Source organism: Leptodactylus fuscus, chromosome 3 (assembly GCF_031893055.1).
Source record: "Leptodactylus fuscus isolate aLepFus1 chromosome 3, aLepFus1.hap2, whole genome shotgun sequence".
Classification (NCBI taxonomy): domain Eukaryota; kingdom Metazoa; phylum Chordata; class Amphibia; order Anura; family Leptodactylidae; genus Leptodactylus; species Leptodactylus fuscus.
The window spans coordinates 75,241,093-75,265,629 of NC_134267.1; the positions used below are offsets into that span (position 1 = coordinate 75,241,093).

At 43.7% G+C, this 24,537-nt stretch overlaps 1 protein-coding gene across 2 annotated transcripts in view; it reads left to right on the top strand.

The window, feature by feature from the left end:
- FMN2 (formin 2) overlaps window positions 1–24,537 on the top strand; it is a 241,998-nt gene that overhangs the window by 182,200 nt on the left and 35,261 nt on the right. The window contains exons 11-12 of one of the 2 annotated variants that reach the window (XM_075267760.1): window positions 7,029–7,175; window positions 14,038–14,097. In XM_075267760.1, the coding sequence (XP_075123861.1) occupies window positions 7,029–7,175; window positions 14,038–14,097 (207 nt within the window). Of the gene's footprint in view, window positions 1–7,028; window positions 7,176–14,037; window positions 14,098–24,537 lie in introns of those variants that run through there. The other variant, XM_075267761.1, reaches the window with a different exon arrangement.

Here is a 24,537-nt window from a genome sequence, read left to right on the forward strand (position 1 = left end):
CCGGGGGGAGGGGGGGCATGAACAGGCCCGAGGAGGTATTTAAATAGGTTATACTCCAGCAGGTAGCGGCGTATTATGAAACAAAAAAAAAAAGATTTTACTTACCAACCTCGCCGCTGCACCCGCTGCCACCTCCTCCTCTTCTCCCGGCAGTAAGACTAGGGGGGCCGCTGGGGTTGTTTTAAGAGCAGCCCTTCTCCTGCTCTAATTTAGGGGGAAAAAAGTTAAAATTTGCAGTGGCTGCCGTTTTCTCCATAGTGACACCTGAGGCCGTCGCCTCACCTCGCCTCATTAGAGGTGCTGCGCTGTTTCATGGATCTTGATTTTTGGATCTTGATTTTTTTTTCCTTGGTCTATAGGGAAATAGGGGATATCCACCTGTCCCTTTGCTGGCTACACCTTTTTGTGCCTGGCATTTTTTCAGACCTCCTTAAAATATCTTAGAGTGTCTGAATAGGTTATCTAGTTTTTTGGCCATTCAATCCTTGATCTATCCCCACTATCTTCACCTATAGGGACCTCAGGGATGTATCTAATAAGAAAGAATTTCTACTAAAAAAAAGAGTCCTTGCACTATTTGGACTCATATCTTAAGGAGTCTGATTTATGTACCTTTCTCATTGGGCATCTTTCACTGCATCGGCATCCAGTTGCGGCTAGCCGGTTTTTGGATCAGATTCTGAGGCATGGGGTTTTTTTGGTCCAGAACCTGAGGCGGAGGTCCAAAATATGGGTAGCTGCAACTGGATGTCGCTGCGGTGGACCGGCATCCAGTCGCGCAAGTGGAAAGTGGAAAGTGGAACAAGAGAAAGGAGGGCTGAGAAGACTTTATATGGTATAATCCCAACATCATTGCAAACAAAGGCCTCTTAGAAGGTCGGCATGATGTTAAAGGGAGCGCCCTCTATAGGTGTGTTTGACTGAGACCCTGTCTTCCTAATTACATCATGGAAGTTATACTTGCACATTCTCAGTCAGCGCCCTCTATTGGTGTGCACACTTGAGGCACTGACATCTTAATTACATCATGGAAGTCAGATTTGCATATTCTTCCCATGTTCCTTTGCAGTGGAGTGCTCATGGCTTAATAAGACTCCACACACCTATATAGTGGTCTCTCCTTATGGAGTGACGATATCCCCTTAACCCTGTCTAAGCCTCTCACCTCTGCCAGATCAGTCCTCTCTATGCCAAGCTGATGAGATGCAAATACATAGAAATGGCTGTCCTTGGTTGAGAAGACTGATATTTATATGGTTTTATTTACATTTTGACCCCTTAAAAAAATCCAAAACTGTGTTAAAAAATTTGTTTTTGAAAAGTCGTCATATTCCGACAGCCGTAACTTTTTATACGTGCGTGTACGGGGATGGATAGGGCGTCTTTTTTGCGGGGTCGCGTGTACTTTTTAGTTCTACCATTTTCGGGAAATGTTATTGCTTTGATCACTTTTTATTCAAATTTTTATCAGAATCAAAACAGTGAAAAAACGGCGGTTTGGCACTTTTGACCATTTTTCCCGCTACGGTGTTTACTGAACAGGAAAAATATTTGTATAGCTTTGTAGAGCGGGCAATTTCGGACACAGGGATACCTAACATGTATGTGTTTCACAGTTTTTAACTACTTTTATATGTGTTCTAGGGAAAGGGGGGTGATTTGAATTTGTAATCCTTTTTATTTGTTTTTATATTTTTTTTACTTTTTTTTAAACTTTTTTTTTTTTGCATTTATTAGACCTCCTAGGGGTATTGACATGGGTGGGCGGTGTCTCGGATTGTCAGAGCGGTGGGGGTCGGCAAACATGGCTGCTCCGGAGCGTTAAAGAGAACCTCCTGGAGTATCGTTAAGGTGAGGGGCAAAGTGGTAAAGTATATGTATATGTGATTGTGTGGGGTTAGGGGCTAGGCTGTAGAGGGTAATATGAATTTTGTGGCTTGCTATGGTCCAAAGTGTGTGAGATTGCAGAGATGGTGGTGTGAGTTTGGGTTTTGTGGGGGTCCTGGCACAAACGTATGTGCGCTATTGTGACGAAAAGTAGCCTATTGCGCAATCGAGTGTAGTAACTATGTTTGTGGAAACTTTCAGCCAAATCGGTCGAGCGGGTTTTGCGTGATTGACTAACAAACATCCAAACATCCAAACTCACAAACTTTCACATTTATAATATTAACAGGATATTGCATATTTCCAAATTCACAATTTTCCATTTCTGTACTGCTTGTGTTACACTGTGACAAGGCAAAATATGTTATAACTGTAAATGAATACTTACAAATAAAATCAGCCTATTGTCACTATGACACAATTCAATACGCAGGTCTGCACTACATCTGTTATAGCATTTGTCTGTATAAAACAATGAGCGTGATTGTACAAGACATTTTAATGTCTTATACAATTACGCTCATTGTTTTAGAGCTTTGATGTTCAAACAATGTCTCATTCTGAAAGACAAACGATATAACACGTAGTGCAGACTGACATATTGAATTGTGTGTTTCAAGAACAACAAAACTAAGTGTTATTCCATTTTATTTTTCTACTAGCAGGAGGACCCGGCTTCACACGGGTATATTACATTTTTTGTTTGTGTAGTGGCCTCATATGAATTGTCCAATTTTGCACTGGTATATTTTGTATGTTGTTTGTGTGTATATCCATAAGCGTCATGTGATTATGTGTATCTCATTTTGGATATCAGTGAAAAACCTGTGATCAGTAAAGCTGTGTGAATGTGACTTTGTGTAACAGAGTGTAACAGTAACAGTGTGACCTTGTGTAACAGTGTCATCCACAGTTCCCTGCTTCTTTAAAGCTGACATACAGCAGTGAAGAAAAATGGCTGGGTTGCTATGGAATCCTGGAGTAAAACTCTATTGTGTGGTACTCTGTACAGAGCCATCTATCTAATCCTACGACTTGTGGTACTGTGTGCAGAGGCATGTATCTAATCCTCCCTGTGTGGTATTGTGTGAAGTAGTGCGTATCTAATCCTCCGGTGTGTGGAACTGTGTGCAGATGCGCTTATCTAATCCTCTTCCATGCAGTACTGTGTGTAAACACACGTATCTAATCCTCTGGCAAGTGGAACAGTCTGAAGACGTACGTATCTGATCCTCCGGCGTGTGGTACAGTGTGCAGAGGTACGTATGTAACTCTCCCCTGTGTGGTAATGTGTGCAGTGGCGTGTATTAATTCTCCGGTGTGTGGTATTATGTGAAGACGTGCATATCTAATCCTCTGGCGTGTTGTACTTTGTGAAGATGCGCTTATCTAATCCTTCCCCATGTAGTACTGTGTGTAGATGCAAATATCTAATCCTTGTTGGTGTGGTGCTGTGTGCAGATGCATATATCTAATCCTCCGGTATATGGTACTGTGTGCAGATGCGCGTATCTAATCCTCCCCCGTGTGAAGAGGCGCGTATATAATCCTCTGGCAAGTATAATTGTGTGCAGACACGCACATCTACGTATCTGCTTATCTAATCTTACGGCATGTGGTACTGTGTGCAGACACGCATATCTAATCCTCTGGCGTGTGGTACTGTGTGTTGAGATGCCTATGTAATTCTCCGGTGTGTGGTATTGTGTGCAGAGGCATGTATCTAATCCTGCCCCATGTGGTACTGTGTGCAGATGCAGGTATTTAATCCTCACCTCTGTGGTATTGTGTGCAGTGGCGCATATTTAATCCTCCGGCATGTGTGCAGATGCGTGTATCTAATCCTATGGGATGTGGTACTGTGTGCAGATATATGTATCTAATCCTCTAGTGTGTGGAACTGTGTGCAGATGCGCATACCCTATCCTCTGGCATGTGGTACTGCGTGCAGACGCATGTATCCAATCCCCTGGCATGTGTTACTGTGTGCAGATGCAGGTATCTAATCCTCTGGAATGTGAAACTGTGTGCAGACGCGCGTATCTAATACTACGGCGTGTGGTACTGTATGCAGATGCACGTATCTAATACTCCCCGTGGTACTGTGCATATCTAATCCTCTAACGGTGGTACTATGTGTGTGGAAGTGTGTGCAGATGCGCATATCCAATCCTCTGGCATGTGATACTGTGTGCAGATGAACGTATCCAATCCCCCGGCGTGTGGTACTGTGTGCAGACACATGTATCTAATCCTTCGGCATGTGGTACTGTGTGCAGATATGCGTATCTAATCCTCTAGTGTGTGGAACTGTGTGCAGATGCGCATACGCTATCCTCTGGCATGTGGTACTGTGTGCAGATGCATGTATCCAATCCCCTGGCATGTGACACTGTGTGCAGACGAGTGTATCTAATACTACGGCATGTGGTACTGTGTGCAGACATGCGTTTCTAATCCTCTGGCGTGTGTAACTGTGTGCAGATGTGCATATCCAATCCTCTGGCGTGTGGTATTGTGTGCAGATGCGCGTATCTAATCCTCGCGTATCTAATCCTTTCCCATGTAGTACTGTGTGTAGATGCAAATATCTAATCCTTGTTGGTGTGGTGCTGTGTGCAGATGCATATATCTAATCCTCCGGTATATGGTACTGTGTGCAGATGCGCGTATCTAATCCTCCCCCGTGTGGTACTGTGTGTAGACGCACGTATCTATTCCTCTGGCGATAGTACTATGTGAAGACATGCATATCTAATCTTCCGAATTGTTGAACTGTGTGCAGATGTGCGTATCTAATCCTCCCCTGTGTGGTATTGTGTGAATAAGTGGGTATCTAATCCTCCCCTGTGTGGTACTTTGTGCAGATACACGTATGTAATCCTTCAGCGTGTGAAACTGTGTGCAGATGTGCATATCTAATCCTCAGTCGTGTGGTAATGTGTTCAGATGCACATATCTAATCCTTCCCTGTGTGGTATTGTGTGAAGAGGAGCGTATCTAATCCTACAGCGTATCTAATCCTACAAAATAGTACCAATAAAAAGCACAGGTTGTCCTACAAAAAATAAGCCCTCAACCAACTCTGTCAATCAAAATATAAAAATGTTACAACTCACAGAAAATGGCAATGCAAAAATCACAGATTTATGTCCCCAAATGTGTTTTGTTCTGCAGAATTATTATCGCATAAAAAAATAATATAAACGAGGTATTACTGTAATTGTACCGACCTGCAGAATAAAGGTAACATGTTACTTATAACGCCATGCACGCTGCATGGCGAAAAATTAAAAGGTAAAAAGCAATGCCAGAATTGATGTTTTAGGCAACAAAACAAATGGTGTAATTACAAAATGTATCTCATCCCGCAAAAAATTAGCCCTCATATTGCCACATCACTAGAAAAATAAAGAAAATATACCTTGCACAATGTAAGGACAAAAACCCCGCAAATCGTTAGAACACAACTGGCAGCAGCAGGAAGAGAAAGCTCTGCGAGTGTATATCAGGGGACACCCTAGATTTAGAGCTTTCGAGGGAAAATAAACTAAAATTGACCCCCAGAGTGACCCTCTCCAATCATAGGAGCTATTGGGGATATAGTAGGGAATTTGGTGTACCCAATGTACTCAGCACACCTTTGTATTCACTCTTCACCATCCACTGAGCTCACTATACCAACTGATAAATACTTTGAGGGGGGCAGTTTTCAAATTGGGGTCACTTTTTGGGGGTTTCCAATGTTTTGGTACTGTAGGGGCTCTGCAAATGAGACATGGCACCTAAAAACTATTCAAGCAAATTCTGCTTTTCAAACATCCAGCGTTGCTCCTTCCCTTCCATGCACTGCCGTGTGCCCAAACATTTATAAAAGTTTACACCCACATGTGGGGTATTTCTGTGCCCGGGAGAAACTTCATAACAAACTGTGAGATGCATTTTCTCCTTTAACCCTTTGTGAAAATGTCAATTTTAGGGACAAATGAATGTATTATTGGATAAAAATGAAATGTCTAAATTTCACCTCCATATTATTTAAATTCCTATGAAATGTTTAAAGAGTTAGGGTCCATTCACACGGAGTAACGTGCCGCGCGATGTGGCACGTATACGGCGTGTGAGACTTTGCGCGCCGTAAAAGTTCCCATTGATTTCAATGGGAGCCTGGATCATATACACGGCATTATTTTGCAGCCGTGATTTCGCGGCCGCAAAATAACGCGGCGTATACGATCTAGGCTCCCATTGAAATCAATGGGAGCTTTTACGGCGCGCAAAGTCTCACACGCCGTATACGTACCACATCACGCGGCACGTTACTCCGTGTGAATGGACCCTTAAGAAACTTCCCAAATGCTGTTTGAATTATTTGAGGGGAGCAGTTTTAAAAATGCTAGCAGAAAAAGGAACCCATTGAAGTCAATGGGAGGCCATTTTTTCATTTCTGAAATTCCACACCAAATTCCTCACCATTTTCCTCCATGTGAATGAACCCAAAGGGTTTCTCAAGTAGAAAACGTATCCCTATTCACAGAATAGGAGGTCAGTTGAGGTTTAGTGAGGAATTAGGGCCCTTTGTCTGAATAGAGTGATAGTCATACATACACTGCTGGTCTATTCCTCTCTTTAGAACTGATATCAGAGTATAGCACTTGCATATCTGCAGCAGTCCATTAGGAATGAATGGAGCAGCAATGTACTTTTTCTTCACTCTTTTGTTTTTCTCTCATTGATCAAATCTGTACAATAGAACTCTATGGAGAAGGAAGGAAACAGAAAAGGATAGCTATTAAACAGAGAGATATTAGCAATATATAGAATCTGTTCAATCTCACAATACAGCTAGGTTGTCAGGAATTGGTCCAGTTATCCTACAATTTTTTTCCCTTCACCTGCAATATTGATTTAGGAAAAATATTAAACTTAAATACTTGTAGCACTTGAAACTAAGCTAAGAGTTGACATATTTGTATGCATCAATTTGTAGTTGTATGCACAGTGCATAAACTTTTCGACAAGTTTTTTTTCTACATTTTTTTCATTTTGTGATAGCCATGTATATAGCCATGTATATAGTTTGCTTGTTATTTATCTCAGATTGATTAAAAATGACAAATTATTTAACTTCACAATTACAGATATTAAAAGAAGACACTGCAGTTCTGCGTGTTTTGGGTTTGATTCTAGCAATTGGTAATTACATGAATGGAGGGAACAGGACACGAGGACAAGCTGACGGATTTGCATTAGACATTCTACCAAAACTAAAAGATGTAAAAAGCAATGTAAGTATATTTTTAAATGCAATGTAATTTTGAATGTGAATGTACTGTACATGGAACATAGCAAGTTTCTTTGCTGTATGCAGTTACTGAAAGCTACTGACAAAATATAAAGCCTTTTCTTTTGCTCCTAATTAAGGGGAGGTATTATTGTACCCAGGTGCTTTAAAGGGGCTCTATCACTAGGAAAAGTCATTTTTAATTCCACACTTACCTTTAGTATGTAGATTGCCTCAGTGGTTTCTGAATAAGTCCGTTTTTATTCAAATGCTAATTAGACTGGTGCACGATAGATCGTGCACACCTCTCCCTGTTGTTTCTTATGGGAGACTGCTGCTGCTGCTGCTGATGACTCAGCTTCCTGTTTGCCTCACACACATAGGAGATAATAGGAGAGAGGAGGCTGCTGGGAACTTCCTGTACTGGCTGGAAGCTCATTAGCATATTAATAAAAACGGACTTATTCAGAAACCACTGAGGCAATCTATATACTAAAGGTAGATGTGGAATAGACTTTCTAAAGCCTATGCAAGCATGTGATTAGTTAAAAATTACTTTTCCCAGTGATAGAGCCCCTTTAAATAGAAGCAAAGGACTCACCAAGCTTGCTTGAGCTTGCAATTTAGTCAGCAGCAACATTAAGTTGCTGCTGACTAATGTGGCGTTAACAGGTGGAGTAACCTACTTTACTTTACTACTTTTATTGTTTATTGTAATTTTGATAATGGCTAGAAGGCTTGCACATATACTTCAGTGCACAATATATTATATGTATTATAAGGAAGGCAGCTCAGTAGCAGCAATAGTGCGGACCCAACCAGTCACAGGTTTATTTGGAATTTGGAAAAACAGCAATAGTAAATAAACATTCATTTCAGGTACAAAATAAGCAAAATAAACTACAGCCTTAACTTCAGGCAAAACGTCAAACAAAACCCTGCTCTTCCGAGCACCAACTAAACAGTATAATGCTAGCTATATATGTGGCTTGCTACCAACCACACAAACAAACACAATAGCACAATATGGTCTCAGCAGACTCTCAGTATTTCAGGACAGACCCAAGCGCCGCCGCTCTCGCACCCAGGATCTGCCTGAAGTGTAGGCTCTGCAGCCTTTTATAGCCCAGTAACGAGCCTAGGTCCCACACCTGAGGCCTACTGAAGACCCACACTGGACCACAAATATGTAAGAAACCTGGGGGAGATATACCAGGACTCCAGCACTGTGCCTGTCACCTTATCATAGTATGCTCTACTGGAGTAAGAGTTCTAGGGTGAAAACGGCTGTAGCACCCTAGCCTGAGAGGTTTAAACAGGAGGACTAGGCTAGGAACTATGTGAGTACAAATAAAATGGGTGGGAGGGGCTACAAGAAAAGGCCACTCCTCTTTCTATTCAGCCCAAAAAATTGGCAAGTTAGGTAATGATGCCAAGGGTCTGTTCACATCTGCGTATGTATTCCATCCGGTTAGAGTCCGCATGGAGACCCGCCGGATGGAATACAATTGCAATTATAGTCTATGGGGTCCATGTGCTTTTACAGCACAGCGCTTGCAATTGCGATTGTATTCCATCTGGGGGGACTCCATGCGGATTCTAACCGGATGGAATACATACGCAGATGTGAACAGACCCTTAGTGGTATCAGAGTACAGGGGGCTGAATACTTTTGCACATCACACTTTTCAGATTTTTATTTAAAGGGGGTTTCCCACCTCACTGTTTCAGCTTCGCCCTACATTCAGAGGTGAACCTACCTTCTTCGCTGCCCGAGGCGGACGACAGAAAGCCTCCCCCTCCCCCGGGAGGAGGGGGCGTGGCGGAGCGGCGTTATCAGGCAGAGAGCAGGCAGGGAGAGGACCTGCTCTCTGCCTGAGCGTGAGGGGTGGCCGCTGGAGCAGCGCTGTGTCCACAGGGCCTCCCCAATCCATCGCTCGGTGATGGTGACGCTAATCCAGTCCAGGACAGCTTGTCCTGGTCTGGCTTAGGTAAGCAAAAATGCCGCCCTCCCCGGTGCCCTGACATAGTGCCGCCTGAAGTGGTCGCTTCAGGTCGTCTCATGGGAGGTGCGGCGCTGCCTACAGTCTCTTCTTCTCACTTCCTGTATTCCCCTCCCCCCTCAAAGCTTGCTGAATGGCACTGTGAGGTATCACAATACTTATGTAGATCGGATAATATGCACATGCTTGTATATAACAGACCCAGATATAACAGATCAGGCATCAAAAAAAAAAAGGCGTCAAATCAATGTTCAAGTGGATGCCAGCAGTTAATGTTGTTTATTACAAAACTGTATTGAAGATAAAATAATTTTTATATTATTTCCAGTTTCTTGTGCAATTCTAATTGTGCAGAAACATGTAATACTAATAACAACCATGTTATTCACAAGTTCTATGCCTCACCTATTCTATTTCATTCCAATTATCATTGTTGTTTGCGCCCCCTCCCGCACCTGATAATGCTCGTCTATGGAGCATTACAAGTTGTCCTGGACTGGCTTAGGACGGAGCGGTGGTTTGGGGAGGCCACTGGAGCAGCGCTGCTCGAGCAGCCTCCCCGCACGCTCAGGCAGAGCGCAGGCAGTCTCCGGGCCTGCTCTCTGCCAGCGAACGACGCCAAGCCACGCCCCTCCGCTAAGCCACGCCCCCTCCGCTAAGTGACGCCCAGCTCCGCCCCCTCCCCCGGCGGGGGGGGGGGGCGGCTTTCTGCCTGACAGGTGGTACCAGATAAGTTTCTGTGTCCTGATAATCAAACACTGGAGCGTCCTCCATCTCCTGTTGTTGTTGTTGACCAGCAATCGGCACTCAGTAACGATGATGATGAGACACAGTTACCATCAGGGCAACCTGTTTCCATGGTCAGTGTGCAGGAGGTGGAGGAGGAGCCGAGAGAAGAATTGGAAGAGGAGGTGGTAGACAACGAGGACACTGACCCGACCTGGACAGGGGGGATGTCAAGCGGGGAAAGCAGTGTACAGTAGATGTGGAGGGAAGTGCAGCACCAAAGAGGGTGGCTAGAGGCATAGGCATGTGTAGAGGCAGAGGACAGCTGCTTCATCGAAGCCAGGCCACAGCCAGCAGGGCCCAAAATGTTCCCTATTCTAGCCAGCCTAGAAAAACTCCCAGATCGAGGCCACGGTCTTCGGTGATGTGGAAATTTTTTAATGTATGTGCGGAGGACAAATATAGTGCAGTTTGCACACTCTGCAACTTGAAACTGAGTAGGGGCTCTGAAAAGAGCAACCTTACGACCACTGTCATGCGCCATCATTTGGAAAGCAAGCACTGGGCTCAGTGGGAGAGAGCAAACGAAGGAAAATCGTCGTCCAGCGTTGCCACCACTGCCACTCCCACTGTTGCCAGTGCTGGCACTGCAGTCCAGACTAGCAATCAGGACCCCTCCACATCTGCCTCCGCCACTTTGGAGACTTCTCCTTCATCCTCCCCTTTTTCTGCCTCAGCTCCTTCTCCTGCCACAGCTCCTTCTCCTGCACCTTCATGCGCCTCTTCCCAGCAACCCACCATCTCCCAGACATTTGAGTGTAGGCAAAAATGCAGCGCTACCCACCCTCATGCACAAACCTTAAACGCCCACATCTCCAAACTCCTGACACAGGAGATGTTGCCATTCCGGTTTGTGAAAACCAAGGCCTTCCGTGACCTGATGGCAAGTGCGGCATCTCACTATGCCGTCGCTAGCCGTCACTACTTCTCCCACTGTGCCGTCCCCGCCTTGCACCAGCAAGTGGCATGCAACATCAGGTGGGCCCTAAGTGCCGCGTTTTGCACAAAGGTCCACTTGACCACCGACACGTGGACAAGTGCATGCGGACAGGGACGCTACATTTCACTGACGGCACACTGGGTGAATGTAGCTGAGGCTGGGACCCAGTCACAAACTGGGGCGGTCCACCTCATTTCCCCACCCAACATTCCTGGCAGGGGCTCTGAACCACCATCCTCCTCCTCCTCCTCCTACACCTCCGCCATCACATCGACCCCAGATACCTGCTGGAAACGCTGCAGCACTGGTGTGGGGAGATGTCAGCAGGCCGTGCTGAAGCTCATCAAATTGGGGGACAGACAGCACACTGCCTCCGAGGTGAGGTATGCCCTCAAGTCTACAGTAGCCGCTGCTAGCCTCCAAAGCCTCCAGCAACGCCTCCATCTGCCAGAACACCAGCTGTTGTGCGACGTCCCCACACGCTGGAACTCAACATACCACATGTTGAGCAGAGTGTGTGAGCAGCAGAGACCCTTAATGTAGTACCATCTCCAAAACCCAAGGGTTCCTCAGAGTCAGCTCCCGCAGTTTCTGCACCATAAGTGGCCATGGATGCCAGACTTATGCAAGATCTTGCATGTCTTTGAGGAGTCCACCAAGAGGGTCAGCTGTGATGACGCACTCATGAGTGTCACAATCCCGCTCCTGTGTGTGATGCGAGAATCCCTCATTGCCATCAGGGATAACACATTGTACGCTGAGGAGTCAGGCATAGGAGCAGAACCATCCCAGCAGGATAGTCAGTGCACACTCCTATCTGCTTCACAGCGTATATTGAGGGAGGAAGAGGAGGAGGATGATGAAGTGGCAGATGATCTCATTGTCACACAGGAGGCTAGCGGGGAAGTTCATTGCGTCCCATTGCTGCAGCATGGATGGGGCGAAATGGAGGAGGAGGAGGAGCAACCACTACTGGATTTTTCCAATCCTCGACCCCAGGTGTAAAAATAACATATCGTCTTTTATTCCGGTAGAGGGGAGAGCCAGTCGCATTAGTGATTGCGACAAGCAACTGGTGCAGAATATGATGGAGATGTTTCCATCAACTCTCGTTGGCGGCAGAGAGGAGAGTTCCTCCAACTGGCTAACAACTGCCATCCGGTGCACACCCGGCAGGGCCACACTCTCCAAGGTCTGGGACACGTTAATGGCACCCCCTCGCCAAACTACCGCCACTGAGGGGCCTAGTGTCACGAGGAGGGACAAGTATAGGCGCATGTTGCGGGAGTACCTGGCTGACCCCAGTCCTGTCCTCTCCGATCCCTCTGCGCCCTATACTTATTGGGTCTCCAAGTTGGATTTGTGGCTGGAACTTGCGCTGTATGCATTGGAGGTCCTTTCCTGCCCTGCCGCCAGTGTGCTTTCGGAAAGGGTCTTCAGCGCAGCCGGTGGCATAATTATGGATAAGCACAGCCGGCTGTCAGCTGACAGTGCTGACCGGCTGATGCTGATCAAAATGAACAGCCACTGGATAGACCCATCATTTTCATGTCCACCGGTGTCAAGCACCCTGACATGAAGTTTCATGTGTGTGCTCACCCTCTACAATTCCTCCTCCTCCTCATACTCCTCCACCATCAGCGTTGCACAATTCTGCTCCTACTAGGCTCAATCCACCCTGATTCCCCCCAACTCTGCTGGTTAGAGTCTCAATCCTCCCTGATTCCCCCCAATTTTGCTGGTTAGAGTCTCAATCCACCCTGATTCCCCCCAACTCTGCTGGTTAGAGTCTCAATCCACCCTGATTCCCTCCAACTCTGCTGGTTAGAGGCTCAAATCACTCCAAGGGCCAAAAACACTGTTGGTGCAAGGCTTTACTCAGTCCAAGGGCCCAAAACACTGCTGGTGCAAGGCTCCTCTCACTCCAAGGGCCAAAAACACTGCTGGTGCAAGGCTCTACTCACTCCAAGGGCCAAAAACACTGATGGTGCAAGGCTCTACTCACTCCAAGGGCCAAAAACACTGATGGTGCAAGGTTCTACTCACTCCAAGGGCCAAAAACACTGCTGGTGCAAGGCTCAACTCACCCAAAGGGCCAAAATGTAAATCTCTGCTGTTTAAAGGCTCAACTCACCCAAAGGACCAATAAATCTCTGCTGATGCAAGGTTGACCTAACTTAAAGGGCCTAAAACTCTGCAGAAAAAAAGGCTGAAGTCACCTCATGGGCCTCGATCTCTGCTGGTAGCTCAGCTTAAGGGCCTCTAACTTAATTTTGAAGGTCTCACAAATTTTGGAAGGTCTTACCACATCACAGACACACACAATGACAGTTACGGGTGGGTACTGTTGGATTTCCCATTGCCTATGCCATCTGTGGGCAACGTGATATAAAGGGGTGCTTGTTAAGGTTTCAATAGACTAAAATTTGGGTTTCTGTCCATCCAATTGGAGAGGAAAGAAGGTTTCCAGGTATTTTCCCACTTTGATAGAGTTTTTTTTTTGAGTGTGGAAAGTGTGTAGTTGATAGGCTGTGATGGTGGGGTAAAACTGTGACTTGGGCTTGTTAGATGCCCCCAGGCATGCTTCCCCTGCTGTCCCAGTTGCATTCCAGAGGTGTTGGCATCATTTGCTGAGGTGTCATAGTGGACTTGGTGACCCTCCTGAGTTGAATGGTGGGATCCCCTGAAACGAAGCATTTTTCCCCATAGACTATAATGGGGTTCGATATTCGTTTGAATAGTTGAATATTGAGCCGCTATTCGAAACGAATATCGAATATTTTATTGTTCGCTCATCTCTATTTTGAAACGCTTTTTTGCCATTTTTCAAGTCTTAGATTGTTCTGTGAGAAAACCACAAATGATATGCCCAAAGTACGCTGTGTTTTGTATACTTTACTTTTGTATACTTTAAACGGTGTTTTTCACCTTAAAAAAAAAGGGGGGGGGGGGGCCAACAAAAATGAATCCAACAAATGCAGCAAACAGGATGTGTGAGTTCAGACTGGATATGCTTTGTGTTAACTTTTTGAGCCAAAAATGTTTTAGACTTTAGTCTTTTCTAATTTGCATTTGCTTTTCCAAAGTGCTATAACAATATTTATCTATATATGTTTTTTTCTTTTTCTTTTTTTTAGGATAACAGCAGGAATTTGCTTTCATATATTGTTTCATACTATGTACGCCACTTTGATGATGTAAGTCTGCTCGATTCTCGATTTTCAATGTACAGTATGTTTAATTCAATGATTTAAATTAAAATTTCACCTATAGTATTTGTTACAATGAAATTCACATTGTAATTTTTCACGTATTTTTCGGACTATAAGACGCACCTAGGTTTTAGAGGAGGAAAATAGGGGAAAAAATTTTGAAGCAAAAAATGGTAAAATATTTAATATATGGGAGTTGTAGTTTTGCAACAGCTGCAAGGCCACATTGACAGGTGACCCTGCAGCTGTACGGGGACGCATAGAGTGTTTTTTTTTTGCGGGGCCAGAAGTACTTTTTAGTTATACCATTTTGGGGAATATCTATTGCTTAGATCACCTTGTATTGAAAAAAAACCCGGTGGTTTATGATATATGATTTTCTACTTTTATAGATATATATATTCTAGGGACAGGAGGTGATTTAGAACTTTTATTTATTTCATATTTTTATTATATATTTTTAAAGCTTTTTTTTTTTTTACTATTTTATTTCCCCCCGGGGGCTTGAACCTGCGGTCACTTGATTGCAAGTCCCATAGACGGCAATACAACTGTATTGCCGTCTATGGGACATTCTGTATATTAGTATTACGGCTGGTCATAGACCCAGCCACAATACTAATATAGCAGTGACAGGCCTGTTAGCCTCAGTAGGCTCCCGGCTGTCACCCGAACAGGTCGGCTCCTGCGATATCACCGCGCAGGAGCCGGCCTGCAACTTCACAGGTACGGGGCCGGTGGGGACCGGCCCCGGGGGAGAAGGCGCCGCCAATCCAGACTACAGACCCGGCATCCGCTGTAATAGAGAGGCGGATGCCGGCGAGGGATAGACGCTGGCACAGGTGTCGGGGCCTGAGACATCGCTACGCTCCTCTGCCCTGCATGAAGCCAGCGGCGGGGGGACGGAGGAGCGGAATAGCATCGCCCCTGCCGCTGCTGGCTTCATGCAGGGCAGAGGAGCGCAGCGATGTCTCAGGCCCCGGCACCTGCATCTATCCCTTGCCGGCATCCGCCTCTCTATTACGGCGGGTGCCAGGCGCCACATTCGGGGGAAAAAAAGTGCGTCTTATAGTCCGAAAAATACAGTACCTTTCTTATCTTATTTTACATTACAGTTCTAGAAATTGATGTATAGAACCTGGAGTGTATATATATATATATATTATATATATATACTGTATATATATATATATATATATATATATATATATATATATATATATACATATACAAACACTGCTAAAAAAAAAAAAAAAATAAAGGGAACACTCAAATAACATCCTAGACCGGAATGAATTAAATATTCTCATCGAATACTTTGTTATGTGCAAAGTTGAATGTGATGACAACAAAATCACACAAAAATCATCAATGGAAATCAAATTTATTAACCAATGGATTTGGAGTCACCACCAAAACTAAAGTGGAAAAACACACTACAGGCTGATCCAACTTTGATGTAATGTCCTTAAAATATGTCAAAATGAGTCTCAGTAGTGTGTGTGGTCTCCAAGTGCCTGTATGACCTCCCTACAATGCATGGGAATGCTCCTGATGAGGTTGCGGATGGTCTCCTGAGGGATCTCCTCCCAGACCTGGACTAAAGCATCTGCCAAATCCTGGACAATCTTAGCACAACCTACATTGAAGCAAACCCCATTACAACAATGAGCACAGAAATTAAAACATAGCTACACATCTCATAATACACATGGCCAGAATAGTTGGTACCCCTCATTTAATGAAAGAGAAACACACAATGAGAAAAAACTTGAATCTGAGAAAAGTAATCTCTTTATATTATAAAAATGAATTCTTATCTGTTTGTCTGTCTGTTCTCTATGCACGACCAAACAACTGGACCAAACCACCAAATTTGGCACACAGATACTTCAGGTGTCCGGGAAGGTTTAAGACGACTCACTCGGACATACCGTTCCGGAGATACAGCTTTCCCAACACCCTGCCCCCCTCCTTAGCCAATACAAACCTGCAGGTCTTTCACTACTATTCCAATTGCAATACACACGGTCACTCCACATGTACAATCCAACACTGATATCCAAACTGAGATACACACATCAGTGGATTAGATACACAGGTAAGCACCTAGTATAACATACCAGATGATTAGATATGCGCATCTGCATACAGTTCCACACGCCAGAGGTATAAATATGCGTGTCTGCACACAGTTCCACAAGCTGAAAGATTAGATACGCGCATCTGCACACAGTTCCACATGCCAGAGGACTAGATATGCTCGTCTGCACATAGTTCCAAATGCCAGAGAATTAGATAGGCGCGTCTGCTCAAAGTACCACACGTTGAAGTATTAGATACACAGGTCAACACACAGTATCACACACCAGAGAATTAGATATGCACGTCTGCACACAGTTCCACAACCCAAAGGATTAGATACGCACGTCTGCACACAGTAGCACACGCCGAAGGATTAGATACACAAGTCAGCACACAGTATCACACACCAGAGGATTAGATACGCACATCTGCACAAAATACCACTTGAATAAAGATTAGATACACGTGTCTGCACACAGTTCCACATGCCAGACAATTAGATACGTGCATCTGCACAAAGTACCACACACCAAAAGATTAGATACGTGCGTCTGCACACAGTTCCACATACTAGAGGATTAGATACGCGCATCTGCACAAAGTACCACACGCTGGAGGATTAGATACACAGGTTAGCACACAGCATCACATGCTAGAGGATTAGATACGCACGTATCTAAGACACAGTGAAGACACAGTACCACACAGTGTGTGAAGACACAGTACCACACACCGGAGGATTAGATTCACATGTCTGTACACAGTACCACATGCCAGTAAATTAGATGCGCATGTCTTAACACAATACCACACACCAGAGGATTAGATACGCACGCCTGCACACGGTTCCACATGCCGCAGGATTAGGTATGCGCCACTGCACAGAATACCACACGCCGGAGGATTGGATACATGCGAATGCACACAGTTACACACGCCGCAGGATTAGATACACGCATCTACACACAGGTCCACATGCCTCAGGATTCGATACGCACATCTGCACAAAGTACCACATACTGAAGGATTAGATACACAGGTCAGCACACAGTATCACATGCCAGAGGATTAGATACACGAGTTTGCACACAGTTCACATGCCAAAGGATTAGATATGCGCGTCTGAACACAGTATCACATGCCAGAGGATTAGATATGCATGTCTGCACACAGTTCCACACGCCAAAGGATTAGATATGTGCATCTGCACAAAGTACCACACGCCAGAGGATTAGATATGCGTATCTACAAACAATTCCACATGCCAGAGGATTAGATACATGCGTCTTCAAACAGTTCCACATACCGCAGGATTAGATACCTGTGTCTGCACACAGTTCCACATGCCGGAGGATTAGATACGCACGTCTTTACACAATAGCACACAATGGAGGATTACATACGCGCCACTGCACACAATACCACAAGGCAGAGGTTTAGATACACACTACTACACACAATACCACACGGGGAGGGTTAGATACACGCATCTGCACACAGTACGACATGCCAGAGGATTAGATACACATGTCATCACACAGTACCACATGCCTCAGGATTATATACGCACGTCTTCACACAGTAACACACACTGGAGGATTTGATACACAAGTCAGCACACAGTACCACACGCCAGAGGATTAAATGCGCATGTCTGCACACAGTACCATAAGCCGTAGGATTAGATACGCGCATATGCACATAGTACCAAGCGCCAGAGGATTATATACACGCGTCTTCACACAAATGCACACGCCAGAGGATTAGATACTGCACACAATACCACACGCCGGAGGATTGGATACGCGCCACTGCACACAGTACCACACGCCAGAGGATTGTGTTAAGACATGCGTATTTAATCCTCCGGCTTGTGGTACTGTGTGCAGACATGCAAATCTAATCCTCCGGCGTGTGGTGCTGTGTGAAGATGCACGTATCTAATCCTCTGGCATGTGATATTGTATTCTGACCTGTGTAGCTAATCCTCTGTTGTGGGGTACTTTGTGCAGACACGTGTATCTAATCCTCTGGCATGTGGAACTGTGTGCAGACATGTGTATCTAATCCTCTGGCGTGTGATACTGTGCACTGACCGGTGTATCTAATCCTCTGGCGTGTGGTACTTTGTGCAGATGCGCGTATCTAATCCTCTGGCATGTGGAACTGTATGCAGATGCATGTATCTAATCCTCTGTCATGTGGAACTGTGTGCAGACATGTGTATCTAATCCTCTGGTGTGTGATACTGTGCACTGACCGGTGTATCTAATCCTCTGGCGTGTGGTACTTTGTGCAGATGCGCGTATCTAATCCTCTGGCATGTGGAACTGTGTGCAGATGCATGTATCTAATCCTATGGCATGTGGAACTGTGTGCAGACGCGCATATCTAATCCTTTGGCATGTGGAACTGTGTGCAGACGCATGTATCTAATCCTCTGGCATGTGATGCTGTGTGCTGACCTGTGTATCTAATCCTCCAGTGTGTGGTACTTTGTGCAGACGTGCATATCTAATCCTGTGGCATGTAGACCTGCACAGAGTACCACATATTAGAGTTTTACTCCAGGTTTTCATAGCAACCTAACCATTTTTCTTCATTACTTTATGTCAGCCTTAAAGGGACGGCGCTGTGGATGACACTGATACACAAGGTCACATACACACAGCTTTACTGCAGGTCTCCATAACAACCAATCGCAGGTTTTTCACTGACATCCGAAATGAGATACACATGATCTCATGACGTTTATGGACTCACACAAACGATATACAAAATACACCAGTGCAAAACTGGACATTCTTATGCGGCCACTACACAAAGAAAAAAATTAAATATACCCGTGCGAAGCTGGGTCCTCCTGCTAGTAATAAATAAAAATTGCTGACAAGCCACAAAGCTTCTGGGATAATGTTCTATGGACAGATGAGACAAAAATCGAACTTTATGGCAAGGAACATCAGCCTTATGTTTAGAGATGTAAAAATGAAGCATATCTTGAAAAGAACACTGTCCCTACTGTGAAACATGGAGGAGGTTCTGTTATGTTCTAGGGCTGCTTTGCTGCATCTGGCACAGGGTGTCTTGAATCTGTGCAGGGTACAGTGAAATTTCAAGACTATCAAGGGATTCTAGAGAGAAATGTTATGCCCAATGTCAGAAAGCTTGATTTCAGTCGCAGGTCATGGGTCTTGCAACAGGACAATGACCCAAAGCACACAGCTAAAAACACCCAATAATGGCTAAGAGGAAAACACTGGACTATTCTGAAGTGGTCTAAATCCTATTGAGCATCTTTGGAAGGAGCTTAAACATGCTGTCTGGAAAAGGCACCCTTGAAACCTGAGACAACTGGGGCAGTTTGCTCATGAGGAGTGGGCCAAAATACCTTTTGAGAGGTGCAGAAGTCTCATTTACAGTTACAGAAATCCTGTAATTACTTGTGCAACAAAATATTAAGTTAAAGGCCAACTACAAGCAGTGGAAAATGCTACCTAAATGTAACACACATTTGTGAGCCAAGACCAGCCCCAGACACCTTCACTAGAGCTCGTCATTAGAAGATACGGACTGTCGCAGAATCTGAAGACTGGAATTGCCACCAAAACAGTTAAGTGTGCTACAAATACAGTAGATGCAATGCAGCAGAAACCAAATACCAAATCCACAAAAATCCACCTAGGAGCAGAGATCTCAGAATGGTCATCAAATCATGGGTCAGCACCTAAAGAAGGTAATGAGAAATCAAAACATGAGATGAAGATGCGTCCAGAAAATGAGCCAAACTGGAGTAGCAAACTAAAAGTCTGCACATATGTCAGGAGGGTGTGGGCTTATATAGGCATCCTCAGCTGCTATTTGGACCAAGCCAGGAAACCTCTGGTACTGCAAAATCTTCCTGGGTTGGCCTAGTAACTTTAAAGGTGCCACAGTCAGATAGAGAATCCTGACAGTACCCCCATTCCTTTATGAGGGGCAACCCTTAGATTTCAAAACAGATTTCCAAATTTTAGGATGGCAGATTTTTCCCATATAAACTTGGGTATTTTCTCACGTACAACAGATCCCGATCCCAGACTTTATACAGTTTGATAGACTCCATGTTAACCTCAGAGCTCATCGCTGTCAAGGCGGGAGGAGAGACATAATTAGGAGTATTAGTAGAAGTAACCTCAACTGAGCAATTTTCCTTAGTATAAGAACCTAATGACAGAAGTACCACAAGTCTCGGTATATTTATGTACTGTCTCTTACGAAAAAGCAAGGTATGATATATGGATATAATGATATTGCAGAGACAGACAAGGTAAAACAAGAAAGCATTACATTTAGAGCTCCATTTAATTAGCTCCCCTTTTCCCCAGTCAAGTATTGTATTATTGGAGAGCAACCAAAAAGACCTAGCACAAATTCTGCAGGTAAATTATCAAGAACGAGAAAATAAATAATTTCAGAATGCCTATGCCTATTGAAATGCCTATTTCTAGAGTGGCAAATTTAACTGGAACTGAGACAGTGGAGTACCATCAACAGCGGTAACATTGACAGGAGTCACCAGTGGGAAAATAGAGATCCTCAACAGTCTAACAACCCAAGAGTGTAAAAAATTAGCTGCAGAACCACAATAAAATGCTTCACCAGCAACAGTTTTGCCATTAGCTGATACCTAAGCAGAAAGCAGAATTTTTTGAGAAAACAAAATGATACCTAGTCACCTAGGTGGCTCTCCCATGAACCACTTAAGTGCTGAAGTCGTTCTGGAGCCAGACGTTTAGGACAGCCGGTGACTGGCTTCTCCACAATAGAAACAAAGTTCTTTTTGCCTTCGATATGTTCTCCTGTCAGGAGTCGATCTAGTGAATCCTAGCTGCATAGGATCATGGTGTAACCCAAGAATGAACTCAGATGGAGGCAAAGTAGTCAAAGTAGTGGAGATAAAGGATCATTATGTTATGTTTTTGTGTAAACACCGGTCCAAATGAATGTTGAGAGTTACGGTATCATCCAGAGATGCAAGTCCTTAATAGTACCAGACAGGCCCTGATGAAACTGGCAGCAGAGAGCAGGATCATTCCATTGAGAGTGGACAGATCCTCTACAAAATTCTGAACAGTAAAACTGATACGCAATTTTTCAACTTTTTTCTGTTGTTTTCAAATGAATAGGTGTATCTGAATGGATTTTTTTCCACAAATTCTGAAAATGATCAATCAAAAGTTCACACAGTGCCGACAAAGCCTTGATCGACTCAAACAAGATATTAAGAACTATATACCAAAAAATAATAATATATGAAATTTAATAAAAGACAATTACATGTCTTCTGACAGACCTTATTCAGAATATTTTACATTATTTTATTTTTTTTACATAAAAATTTTTTATTTACAATATTCTGAATAAAGTCTGTCAGATGACGTGTAATTGTCTTTCATTACGTTTTATATACACTATATACCAAAAATAATTTTTTGGTATATAGTGCTTAACCCCTTCCCGACATGCGCTGTAATAGTACGGCGCTGCCGTACTATTACTGCGGGCGCATGGTGCACACACAGAACCTGTGTGCGCACCATGCGCTGCAGGTGACAGCCGTATGTTACAGCTGACAGTGCCCTGTAACACCCGCGGTCGGAATCGGGTCCGATCGCGGGTGTTAACCCCTGATATGCCGGCGGTCAATATGACCGCCGACACCTTCGGAGTTTCGTATGAAAATGGTGGCGATCGGCACCCCCTGCGCCGGTTTCGGGGGGTGCCGGTGTTCGTAGGGGGCCGCCCGGGGTCTGATCAGTGACCCCGGGTCTGCCCCATCACTTACCCCCTTCACTACCTGGTTGATCCTGCCTAAAAAGGAAGCTGTCAGCCTGTCCGTCCACACAGGCTGACAGCTTCCTGTGTTCTGCAATACACGTGTAACACGTGTATTGCAGATACATATAGTGATGCAGTGATCAGCCGATCACTGCTTCAATCCCCCATGGGAACAGAAAAAAAAAAGTGAGAAAAAAGTAAAAATAAAAAAGTTTAAATAAGTTTAAAATAAATTAGAAATAAATAAAGCCCCAAAAATCCCCTTTTTCCCATATAAAATGTTTTATTATGTAAAATAAAGAAAAAAACATTACATATTTGGTATCGCCGCGTCTGTAATAACCTGAACAATAAAATTAAAACATTATTTAACCCGAACGGCGAACGGCGTAAAAAAAAAACGTAGAAAACCACACAAAATAATGATTATTCACCACCTTTCCCTTACAAAATGTTCAATAAAAAGTAATAAAATGGTCAGATGAAAACCAAAATGGTACCAATAAAAAGAAGAGGTGTTCCCGCAAAAAATAAGCCCTCAACCAGCTCTGTCTAGCGAAAAATAAAAATGTTATGCCTTTCAGAAGATGGCGATGCAAAAATAATAGATTTTTTTCCCTAAATTGAATTTTATTCTGCATAAATAGCAACGAATTAAAAAATAATATAAATGAGGTATCGCCGTAACCGTAGCGACCCGTAGAATAAAGGTAACATGTTACTTATGCTGTACGCTGCGTGGGGAAAAAAATAAATGCTAAAAAGAAATGCTAGAATTGATGTTTCCTTTTATATCCCACCCAGAAAGAGTTAATAAAATGTAGTCAATAAGTTACAGGGCCCAAAATGGTGGCATTGAAAAGCACATCTAATACCGCAAACACCAAGCCCTCATATGGCCACATTGCCAGAAGATAAAAATAAAAATCTAGCTTGTACAACGTGAAAACAAAACCCCCAAAAGTCACCAAATCATTAGGACGTAAGTGGCTGCGACTAGAAGGAAATGTATATGCTGTGCGAGTGTTTTCAGGGGACACCCCATATTTAGAGCTTATGAGAGATAATGCACCAGCGCTGACCCCCCAGAATGCCCCTCTTCCCCGTCCGTGTCATAGGAGCTAGTGGGAAAATAGAATGGGATTTGGTGTACCCAATTTAATCCGCACAGCTTACATATTCACTTTGGGGTTACTAATGCTCACTACATCACTTGATAAATTCTTTGAGGGGTGCGGTTTTCAAAATGGGGTCACTTTCTAGAGGTTTCCACTGTTTTGACACCTCAAGGGCTTTGTAAATGTGACATGGTTCCTGAAACTGATCACAGCCAGATCTGCCCTCTAAAAGCTCTTTGGCGCGCCTTCCCTTCTGCTTCTTGCTGTGCGTCCATATATTAGTTTACACCCACAAGTGAGGTACTATGGTAGTCGGGAGAACTTGCATAAATTGTGGGATGCGTTTTCTCCTTTAACCCCTTGTGAATGTGCAAATTCTAGGGCTAAACGAAAATATTAGTAAAATAAAATCAAATTTGAAAATTTCACCTCCATTTTGTATTAATTCCTGTTAAGCACTTATAGGGTTAAATTACTAGGTATATGTTGTTTTGGCTTATTTAAGGGGTGCAGTCTTGAAAATGGGGTGATTTATGGGGGGTTTAATACAAGGGTCTTTCAAAACCCCTTCATAACTGGATTAGTCCCTTAAAAAATGGGTTTTGGAAATTTCTTGAAAATTTTGAATATTGTTGTTTTAACTTGTAAACCTTATAATGTCCGTAAAAATTTAAAGGGCGCCTAAAGTTTGATGCCGACATAAAGCAGAGATCTGGGACATGAGATTTATGATATAATTTTGGTGGTCTGACTATCTGTATGCAATGCACATCATTTCAAACTTTATAAAATGCATATTTTTCAAAATTTCCACCAAATTTCCTATTTTTTCATAATTAAACACAAAACATATCAACCAAATTTACTAGTAACATGAAGTACAATGTGTTACGAAAAAACATTCTTAAAATCACTTTGGTAAGTTAAAGCGTTCCAAAGTTATTGCCACATAAAGTGACACGTCAGTTTTGAAAAATCGAGCTTGGTCAGGAAGTCAAAAAGTGCCATCGGCGGGAAGGGGTTAATATCTTGTTTGAGTATGTATTTATGTTTATCTATCCCTTACACAATCATTCCGTCCCTCCAGATAAGATTTTCACAAGATACAAACGTGGTCATGTATCAATGTGATTAAAAATTATGTTTTTTTAATTTTCACATTTCCATCATTTGTGAAAAAACCTGAGGTGATACGGAATTTTGAAGGTCATTTTCGGAATCTGGGCAAAAAACCATTCCAATACACCTATTCATTTCAAAACAACAAAACCTAGCGTATCAGTGTAATCTTTCACTGGACGGTGACCTTGGCGGAGGGCAATCAGGTTTGATTCAGCGACGGCTGTAAGTTGAGGTTCATCGTAGAGTAACCCCAGCACTGTAAAAAAAAAAAAAAAAAAAC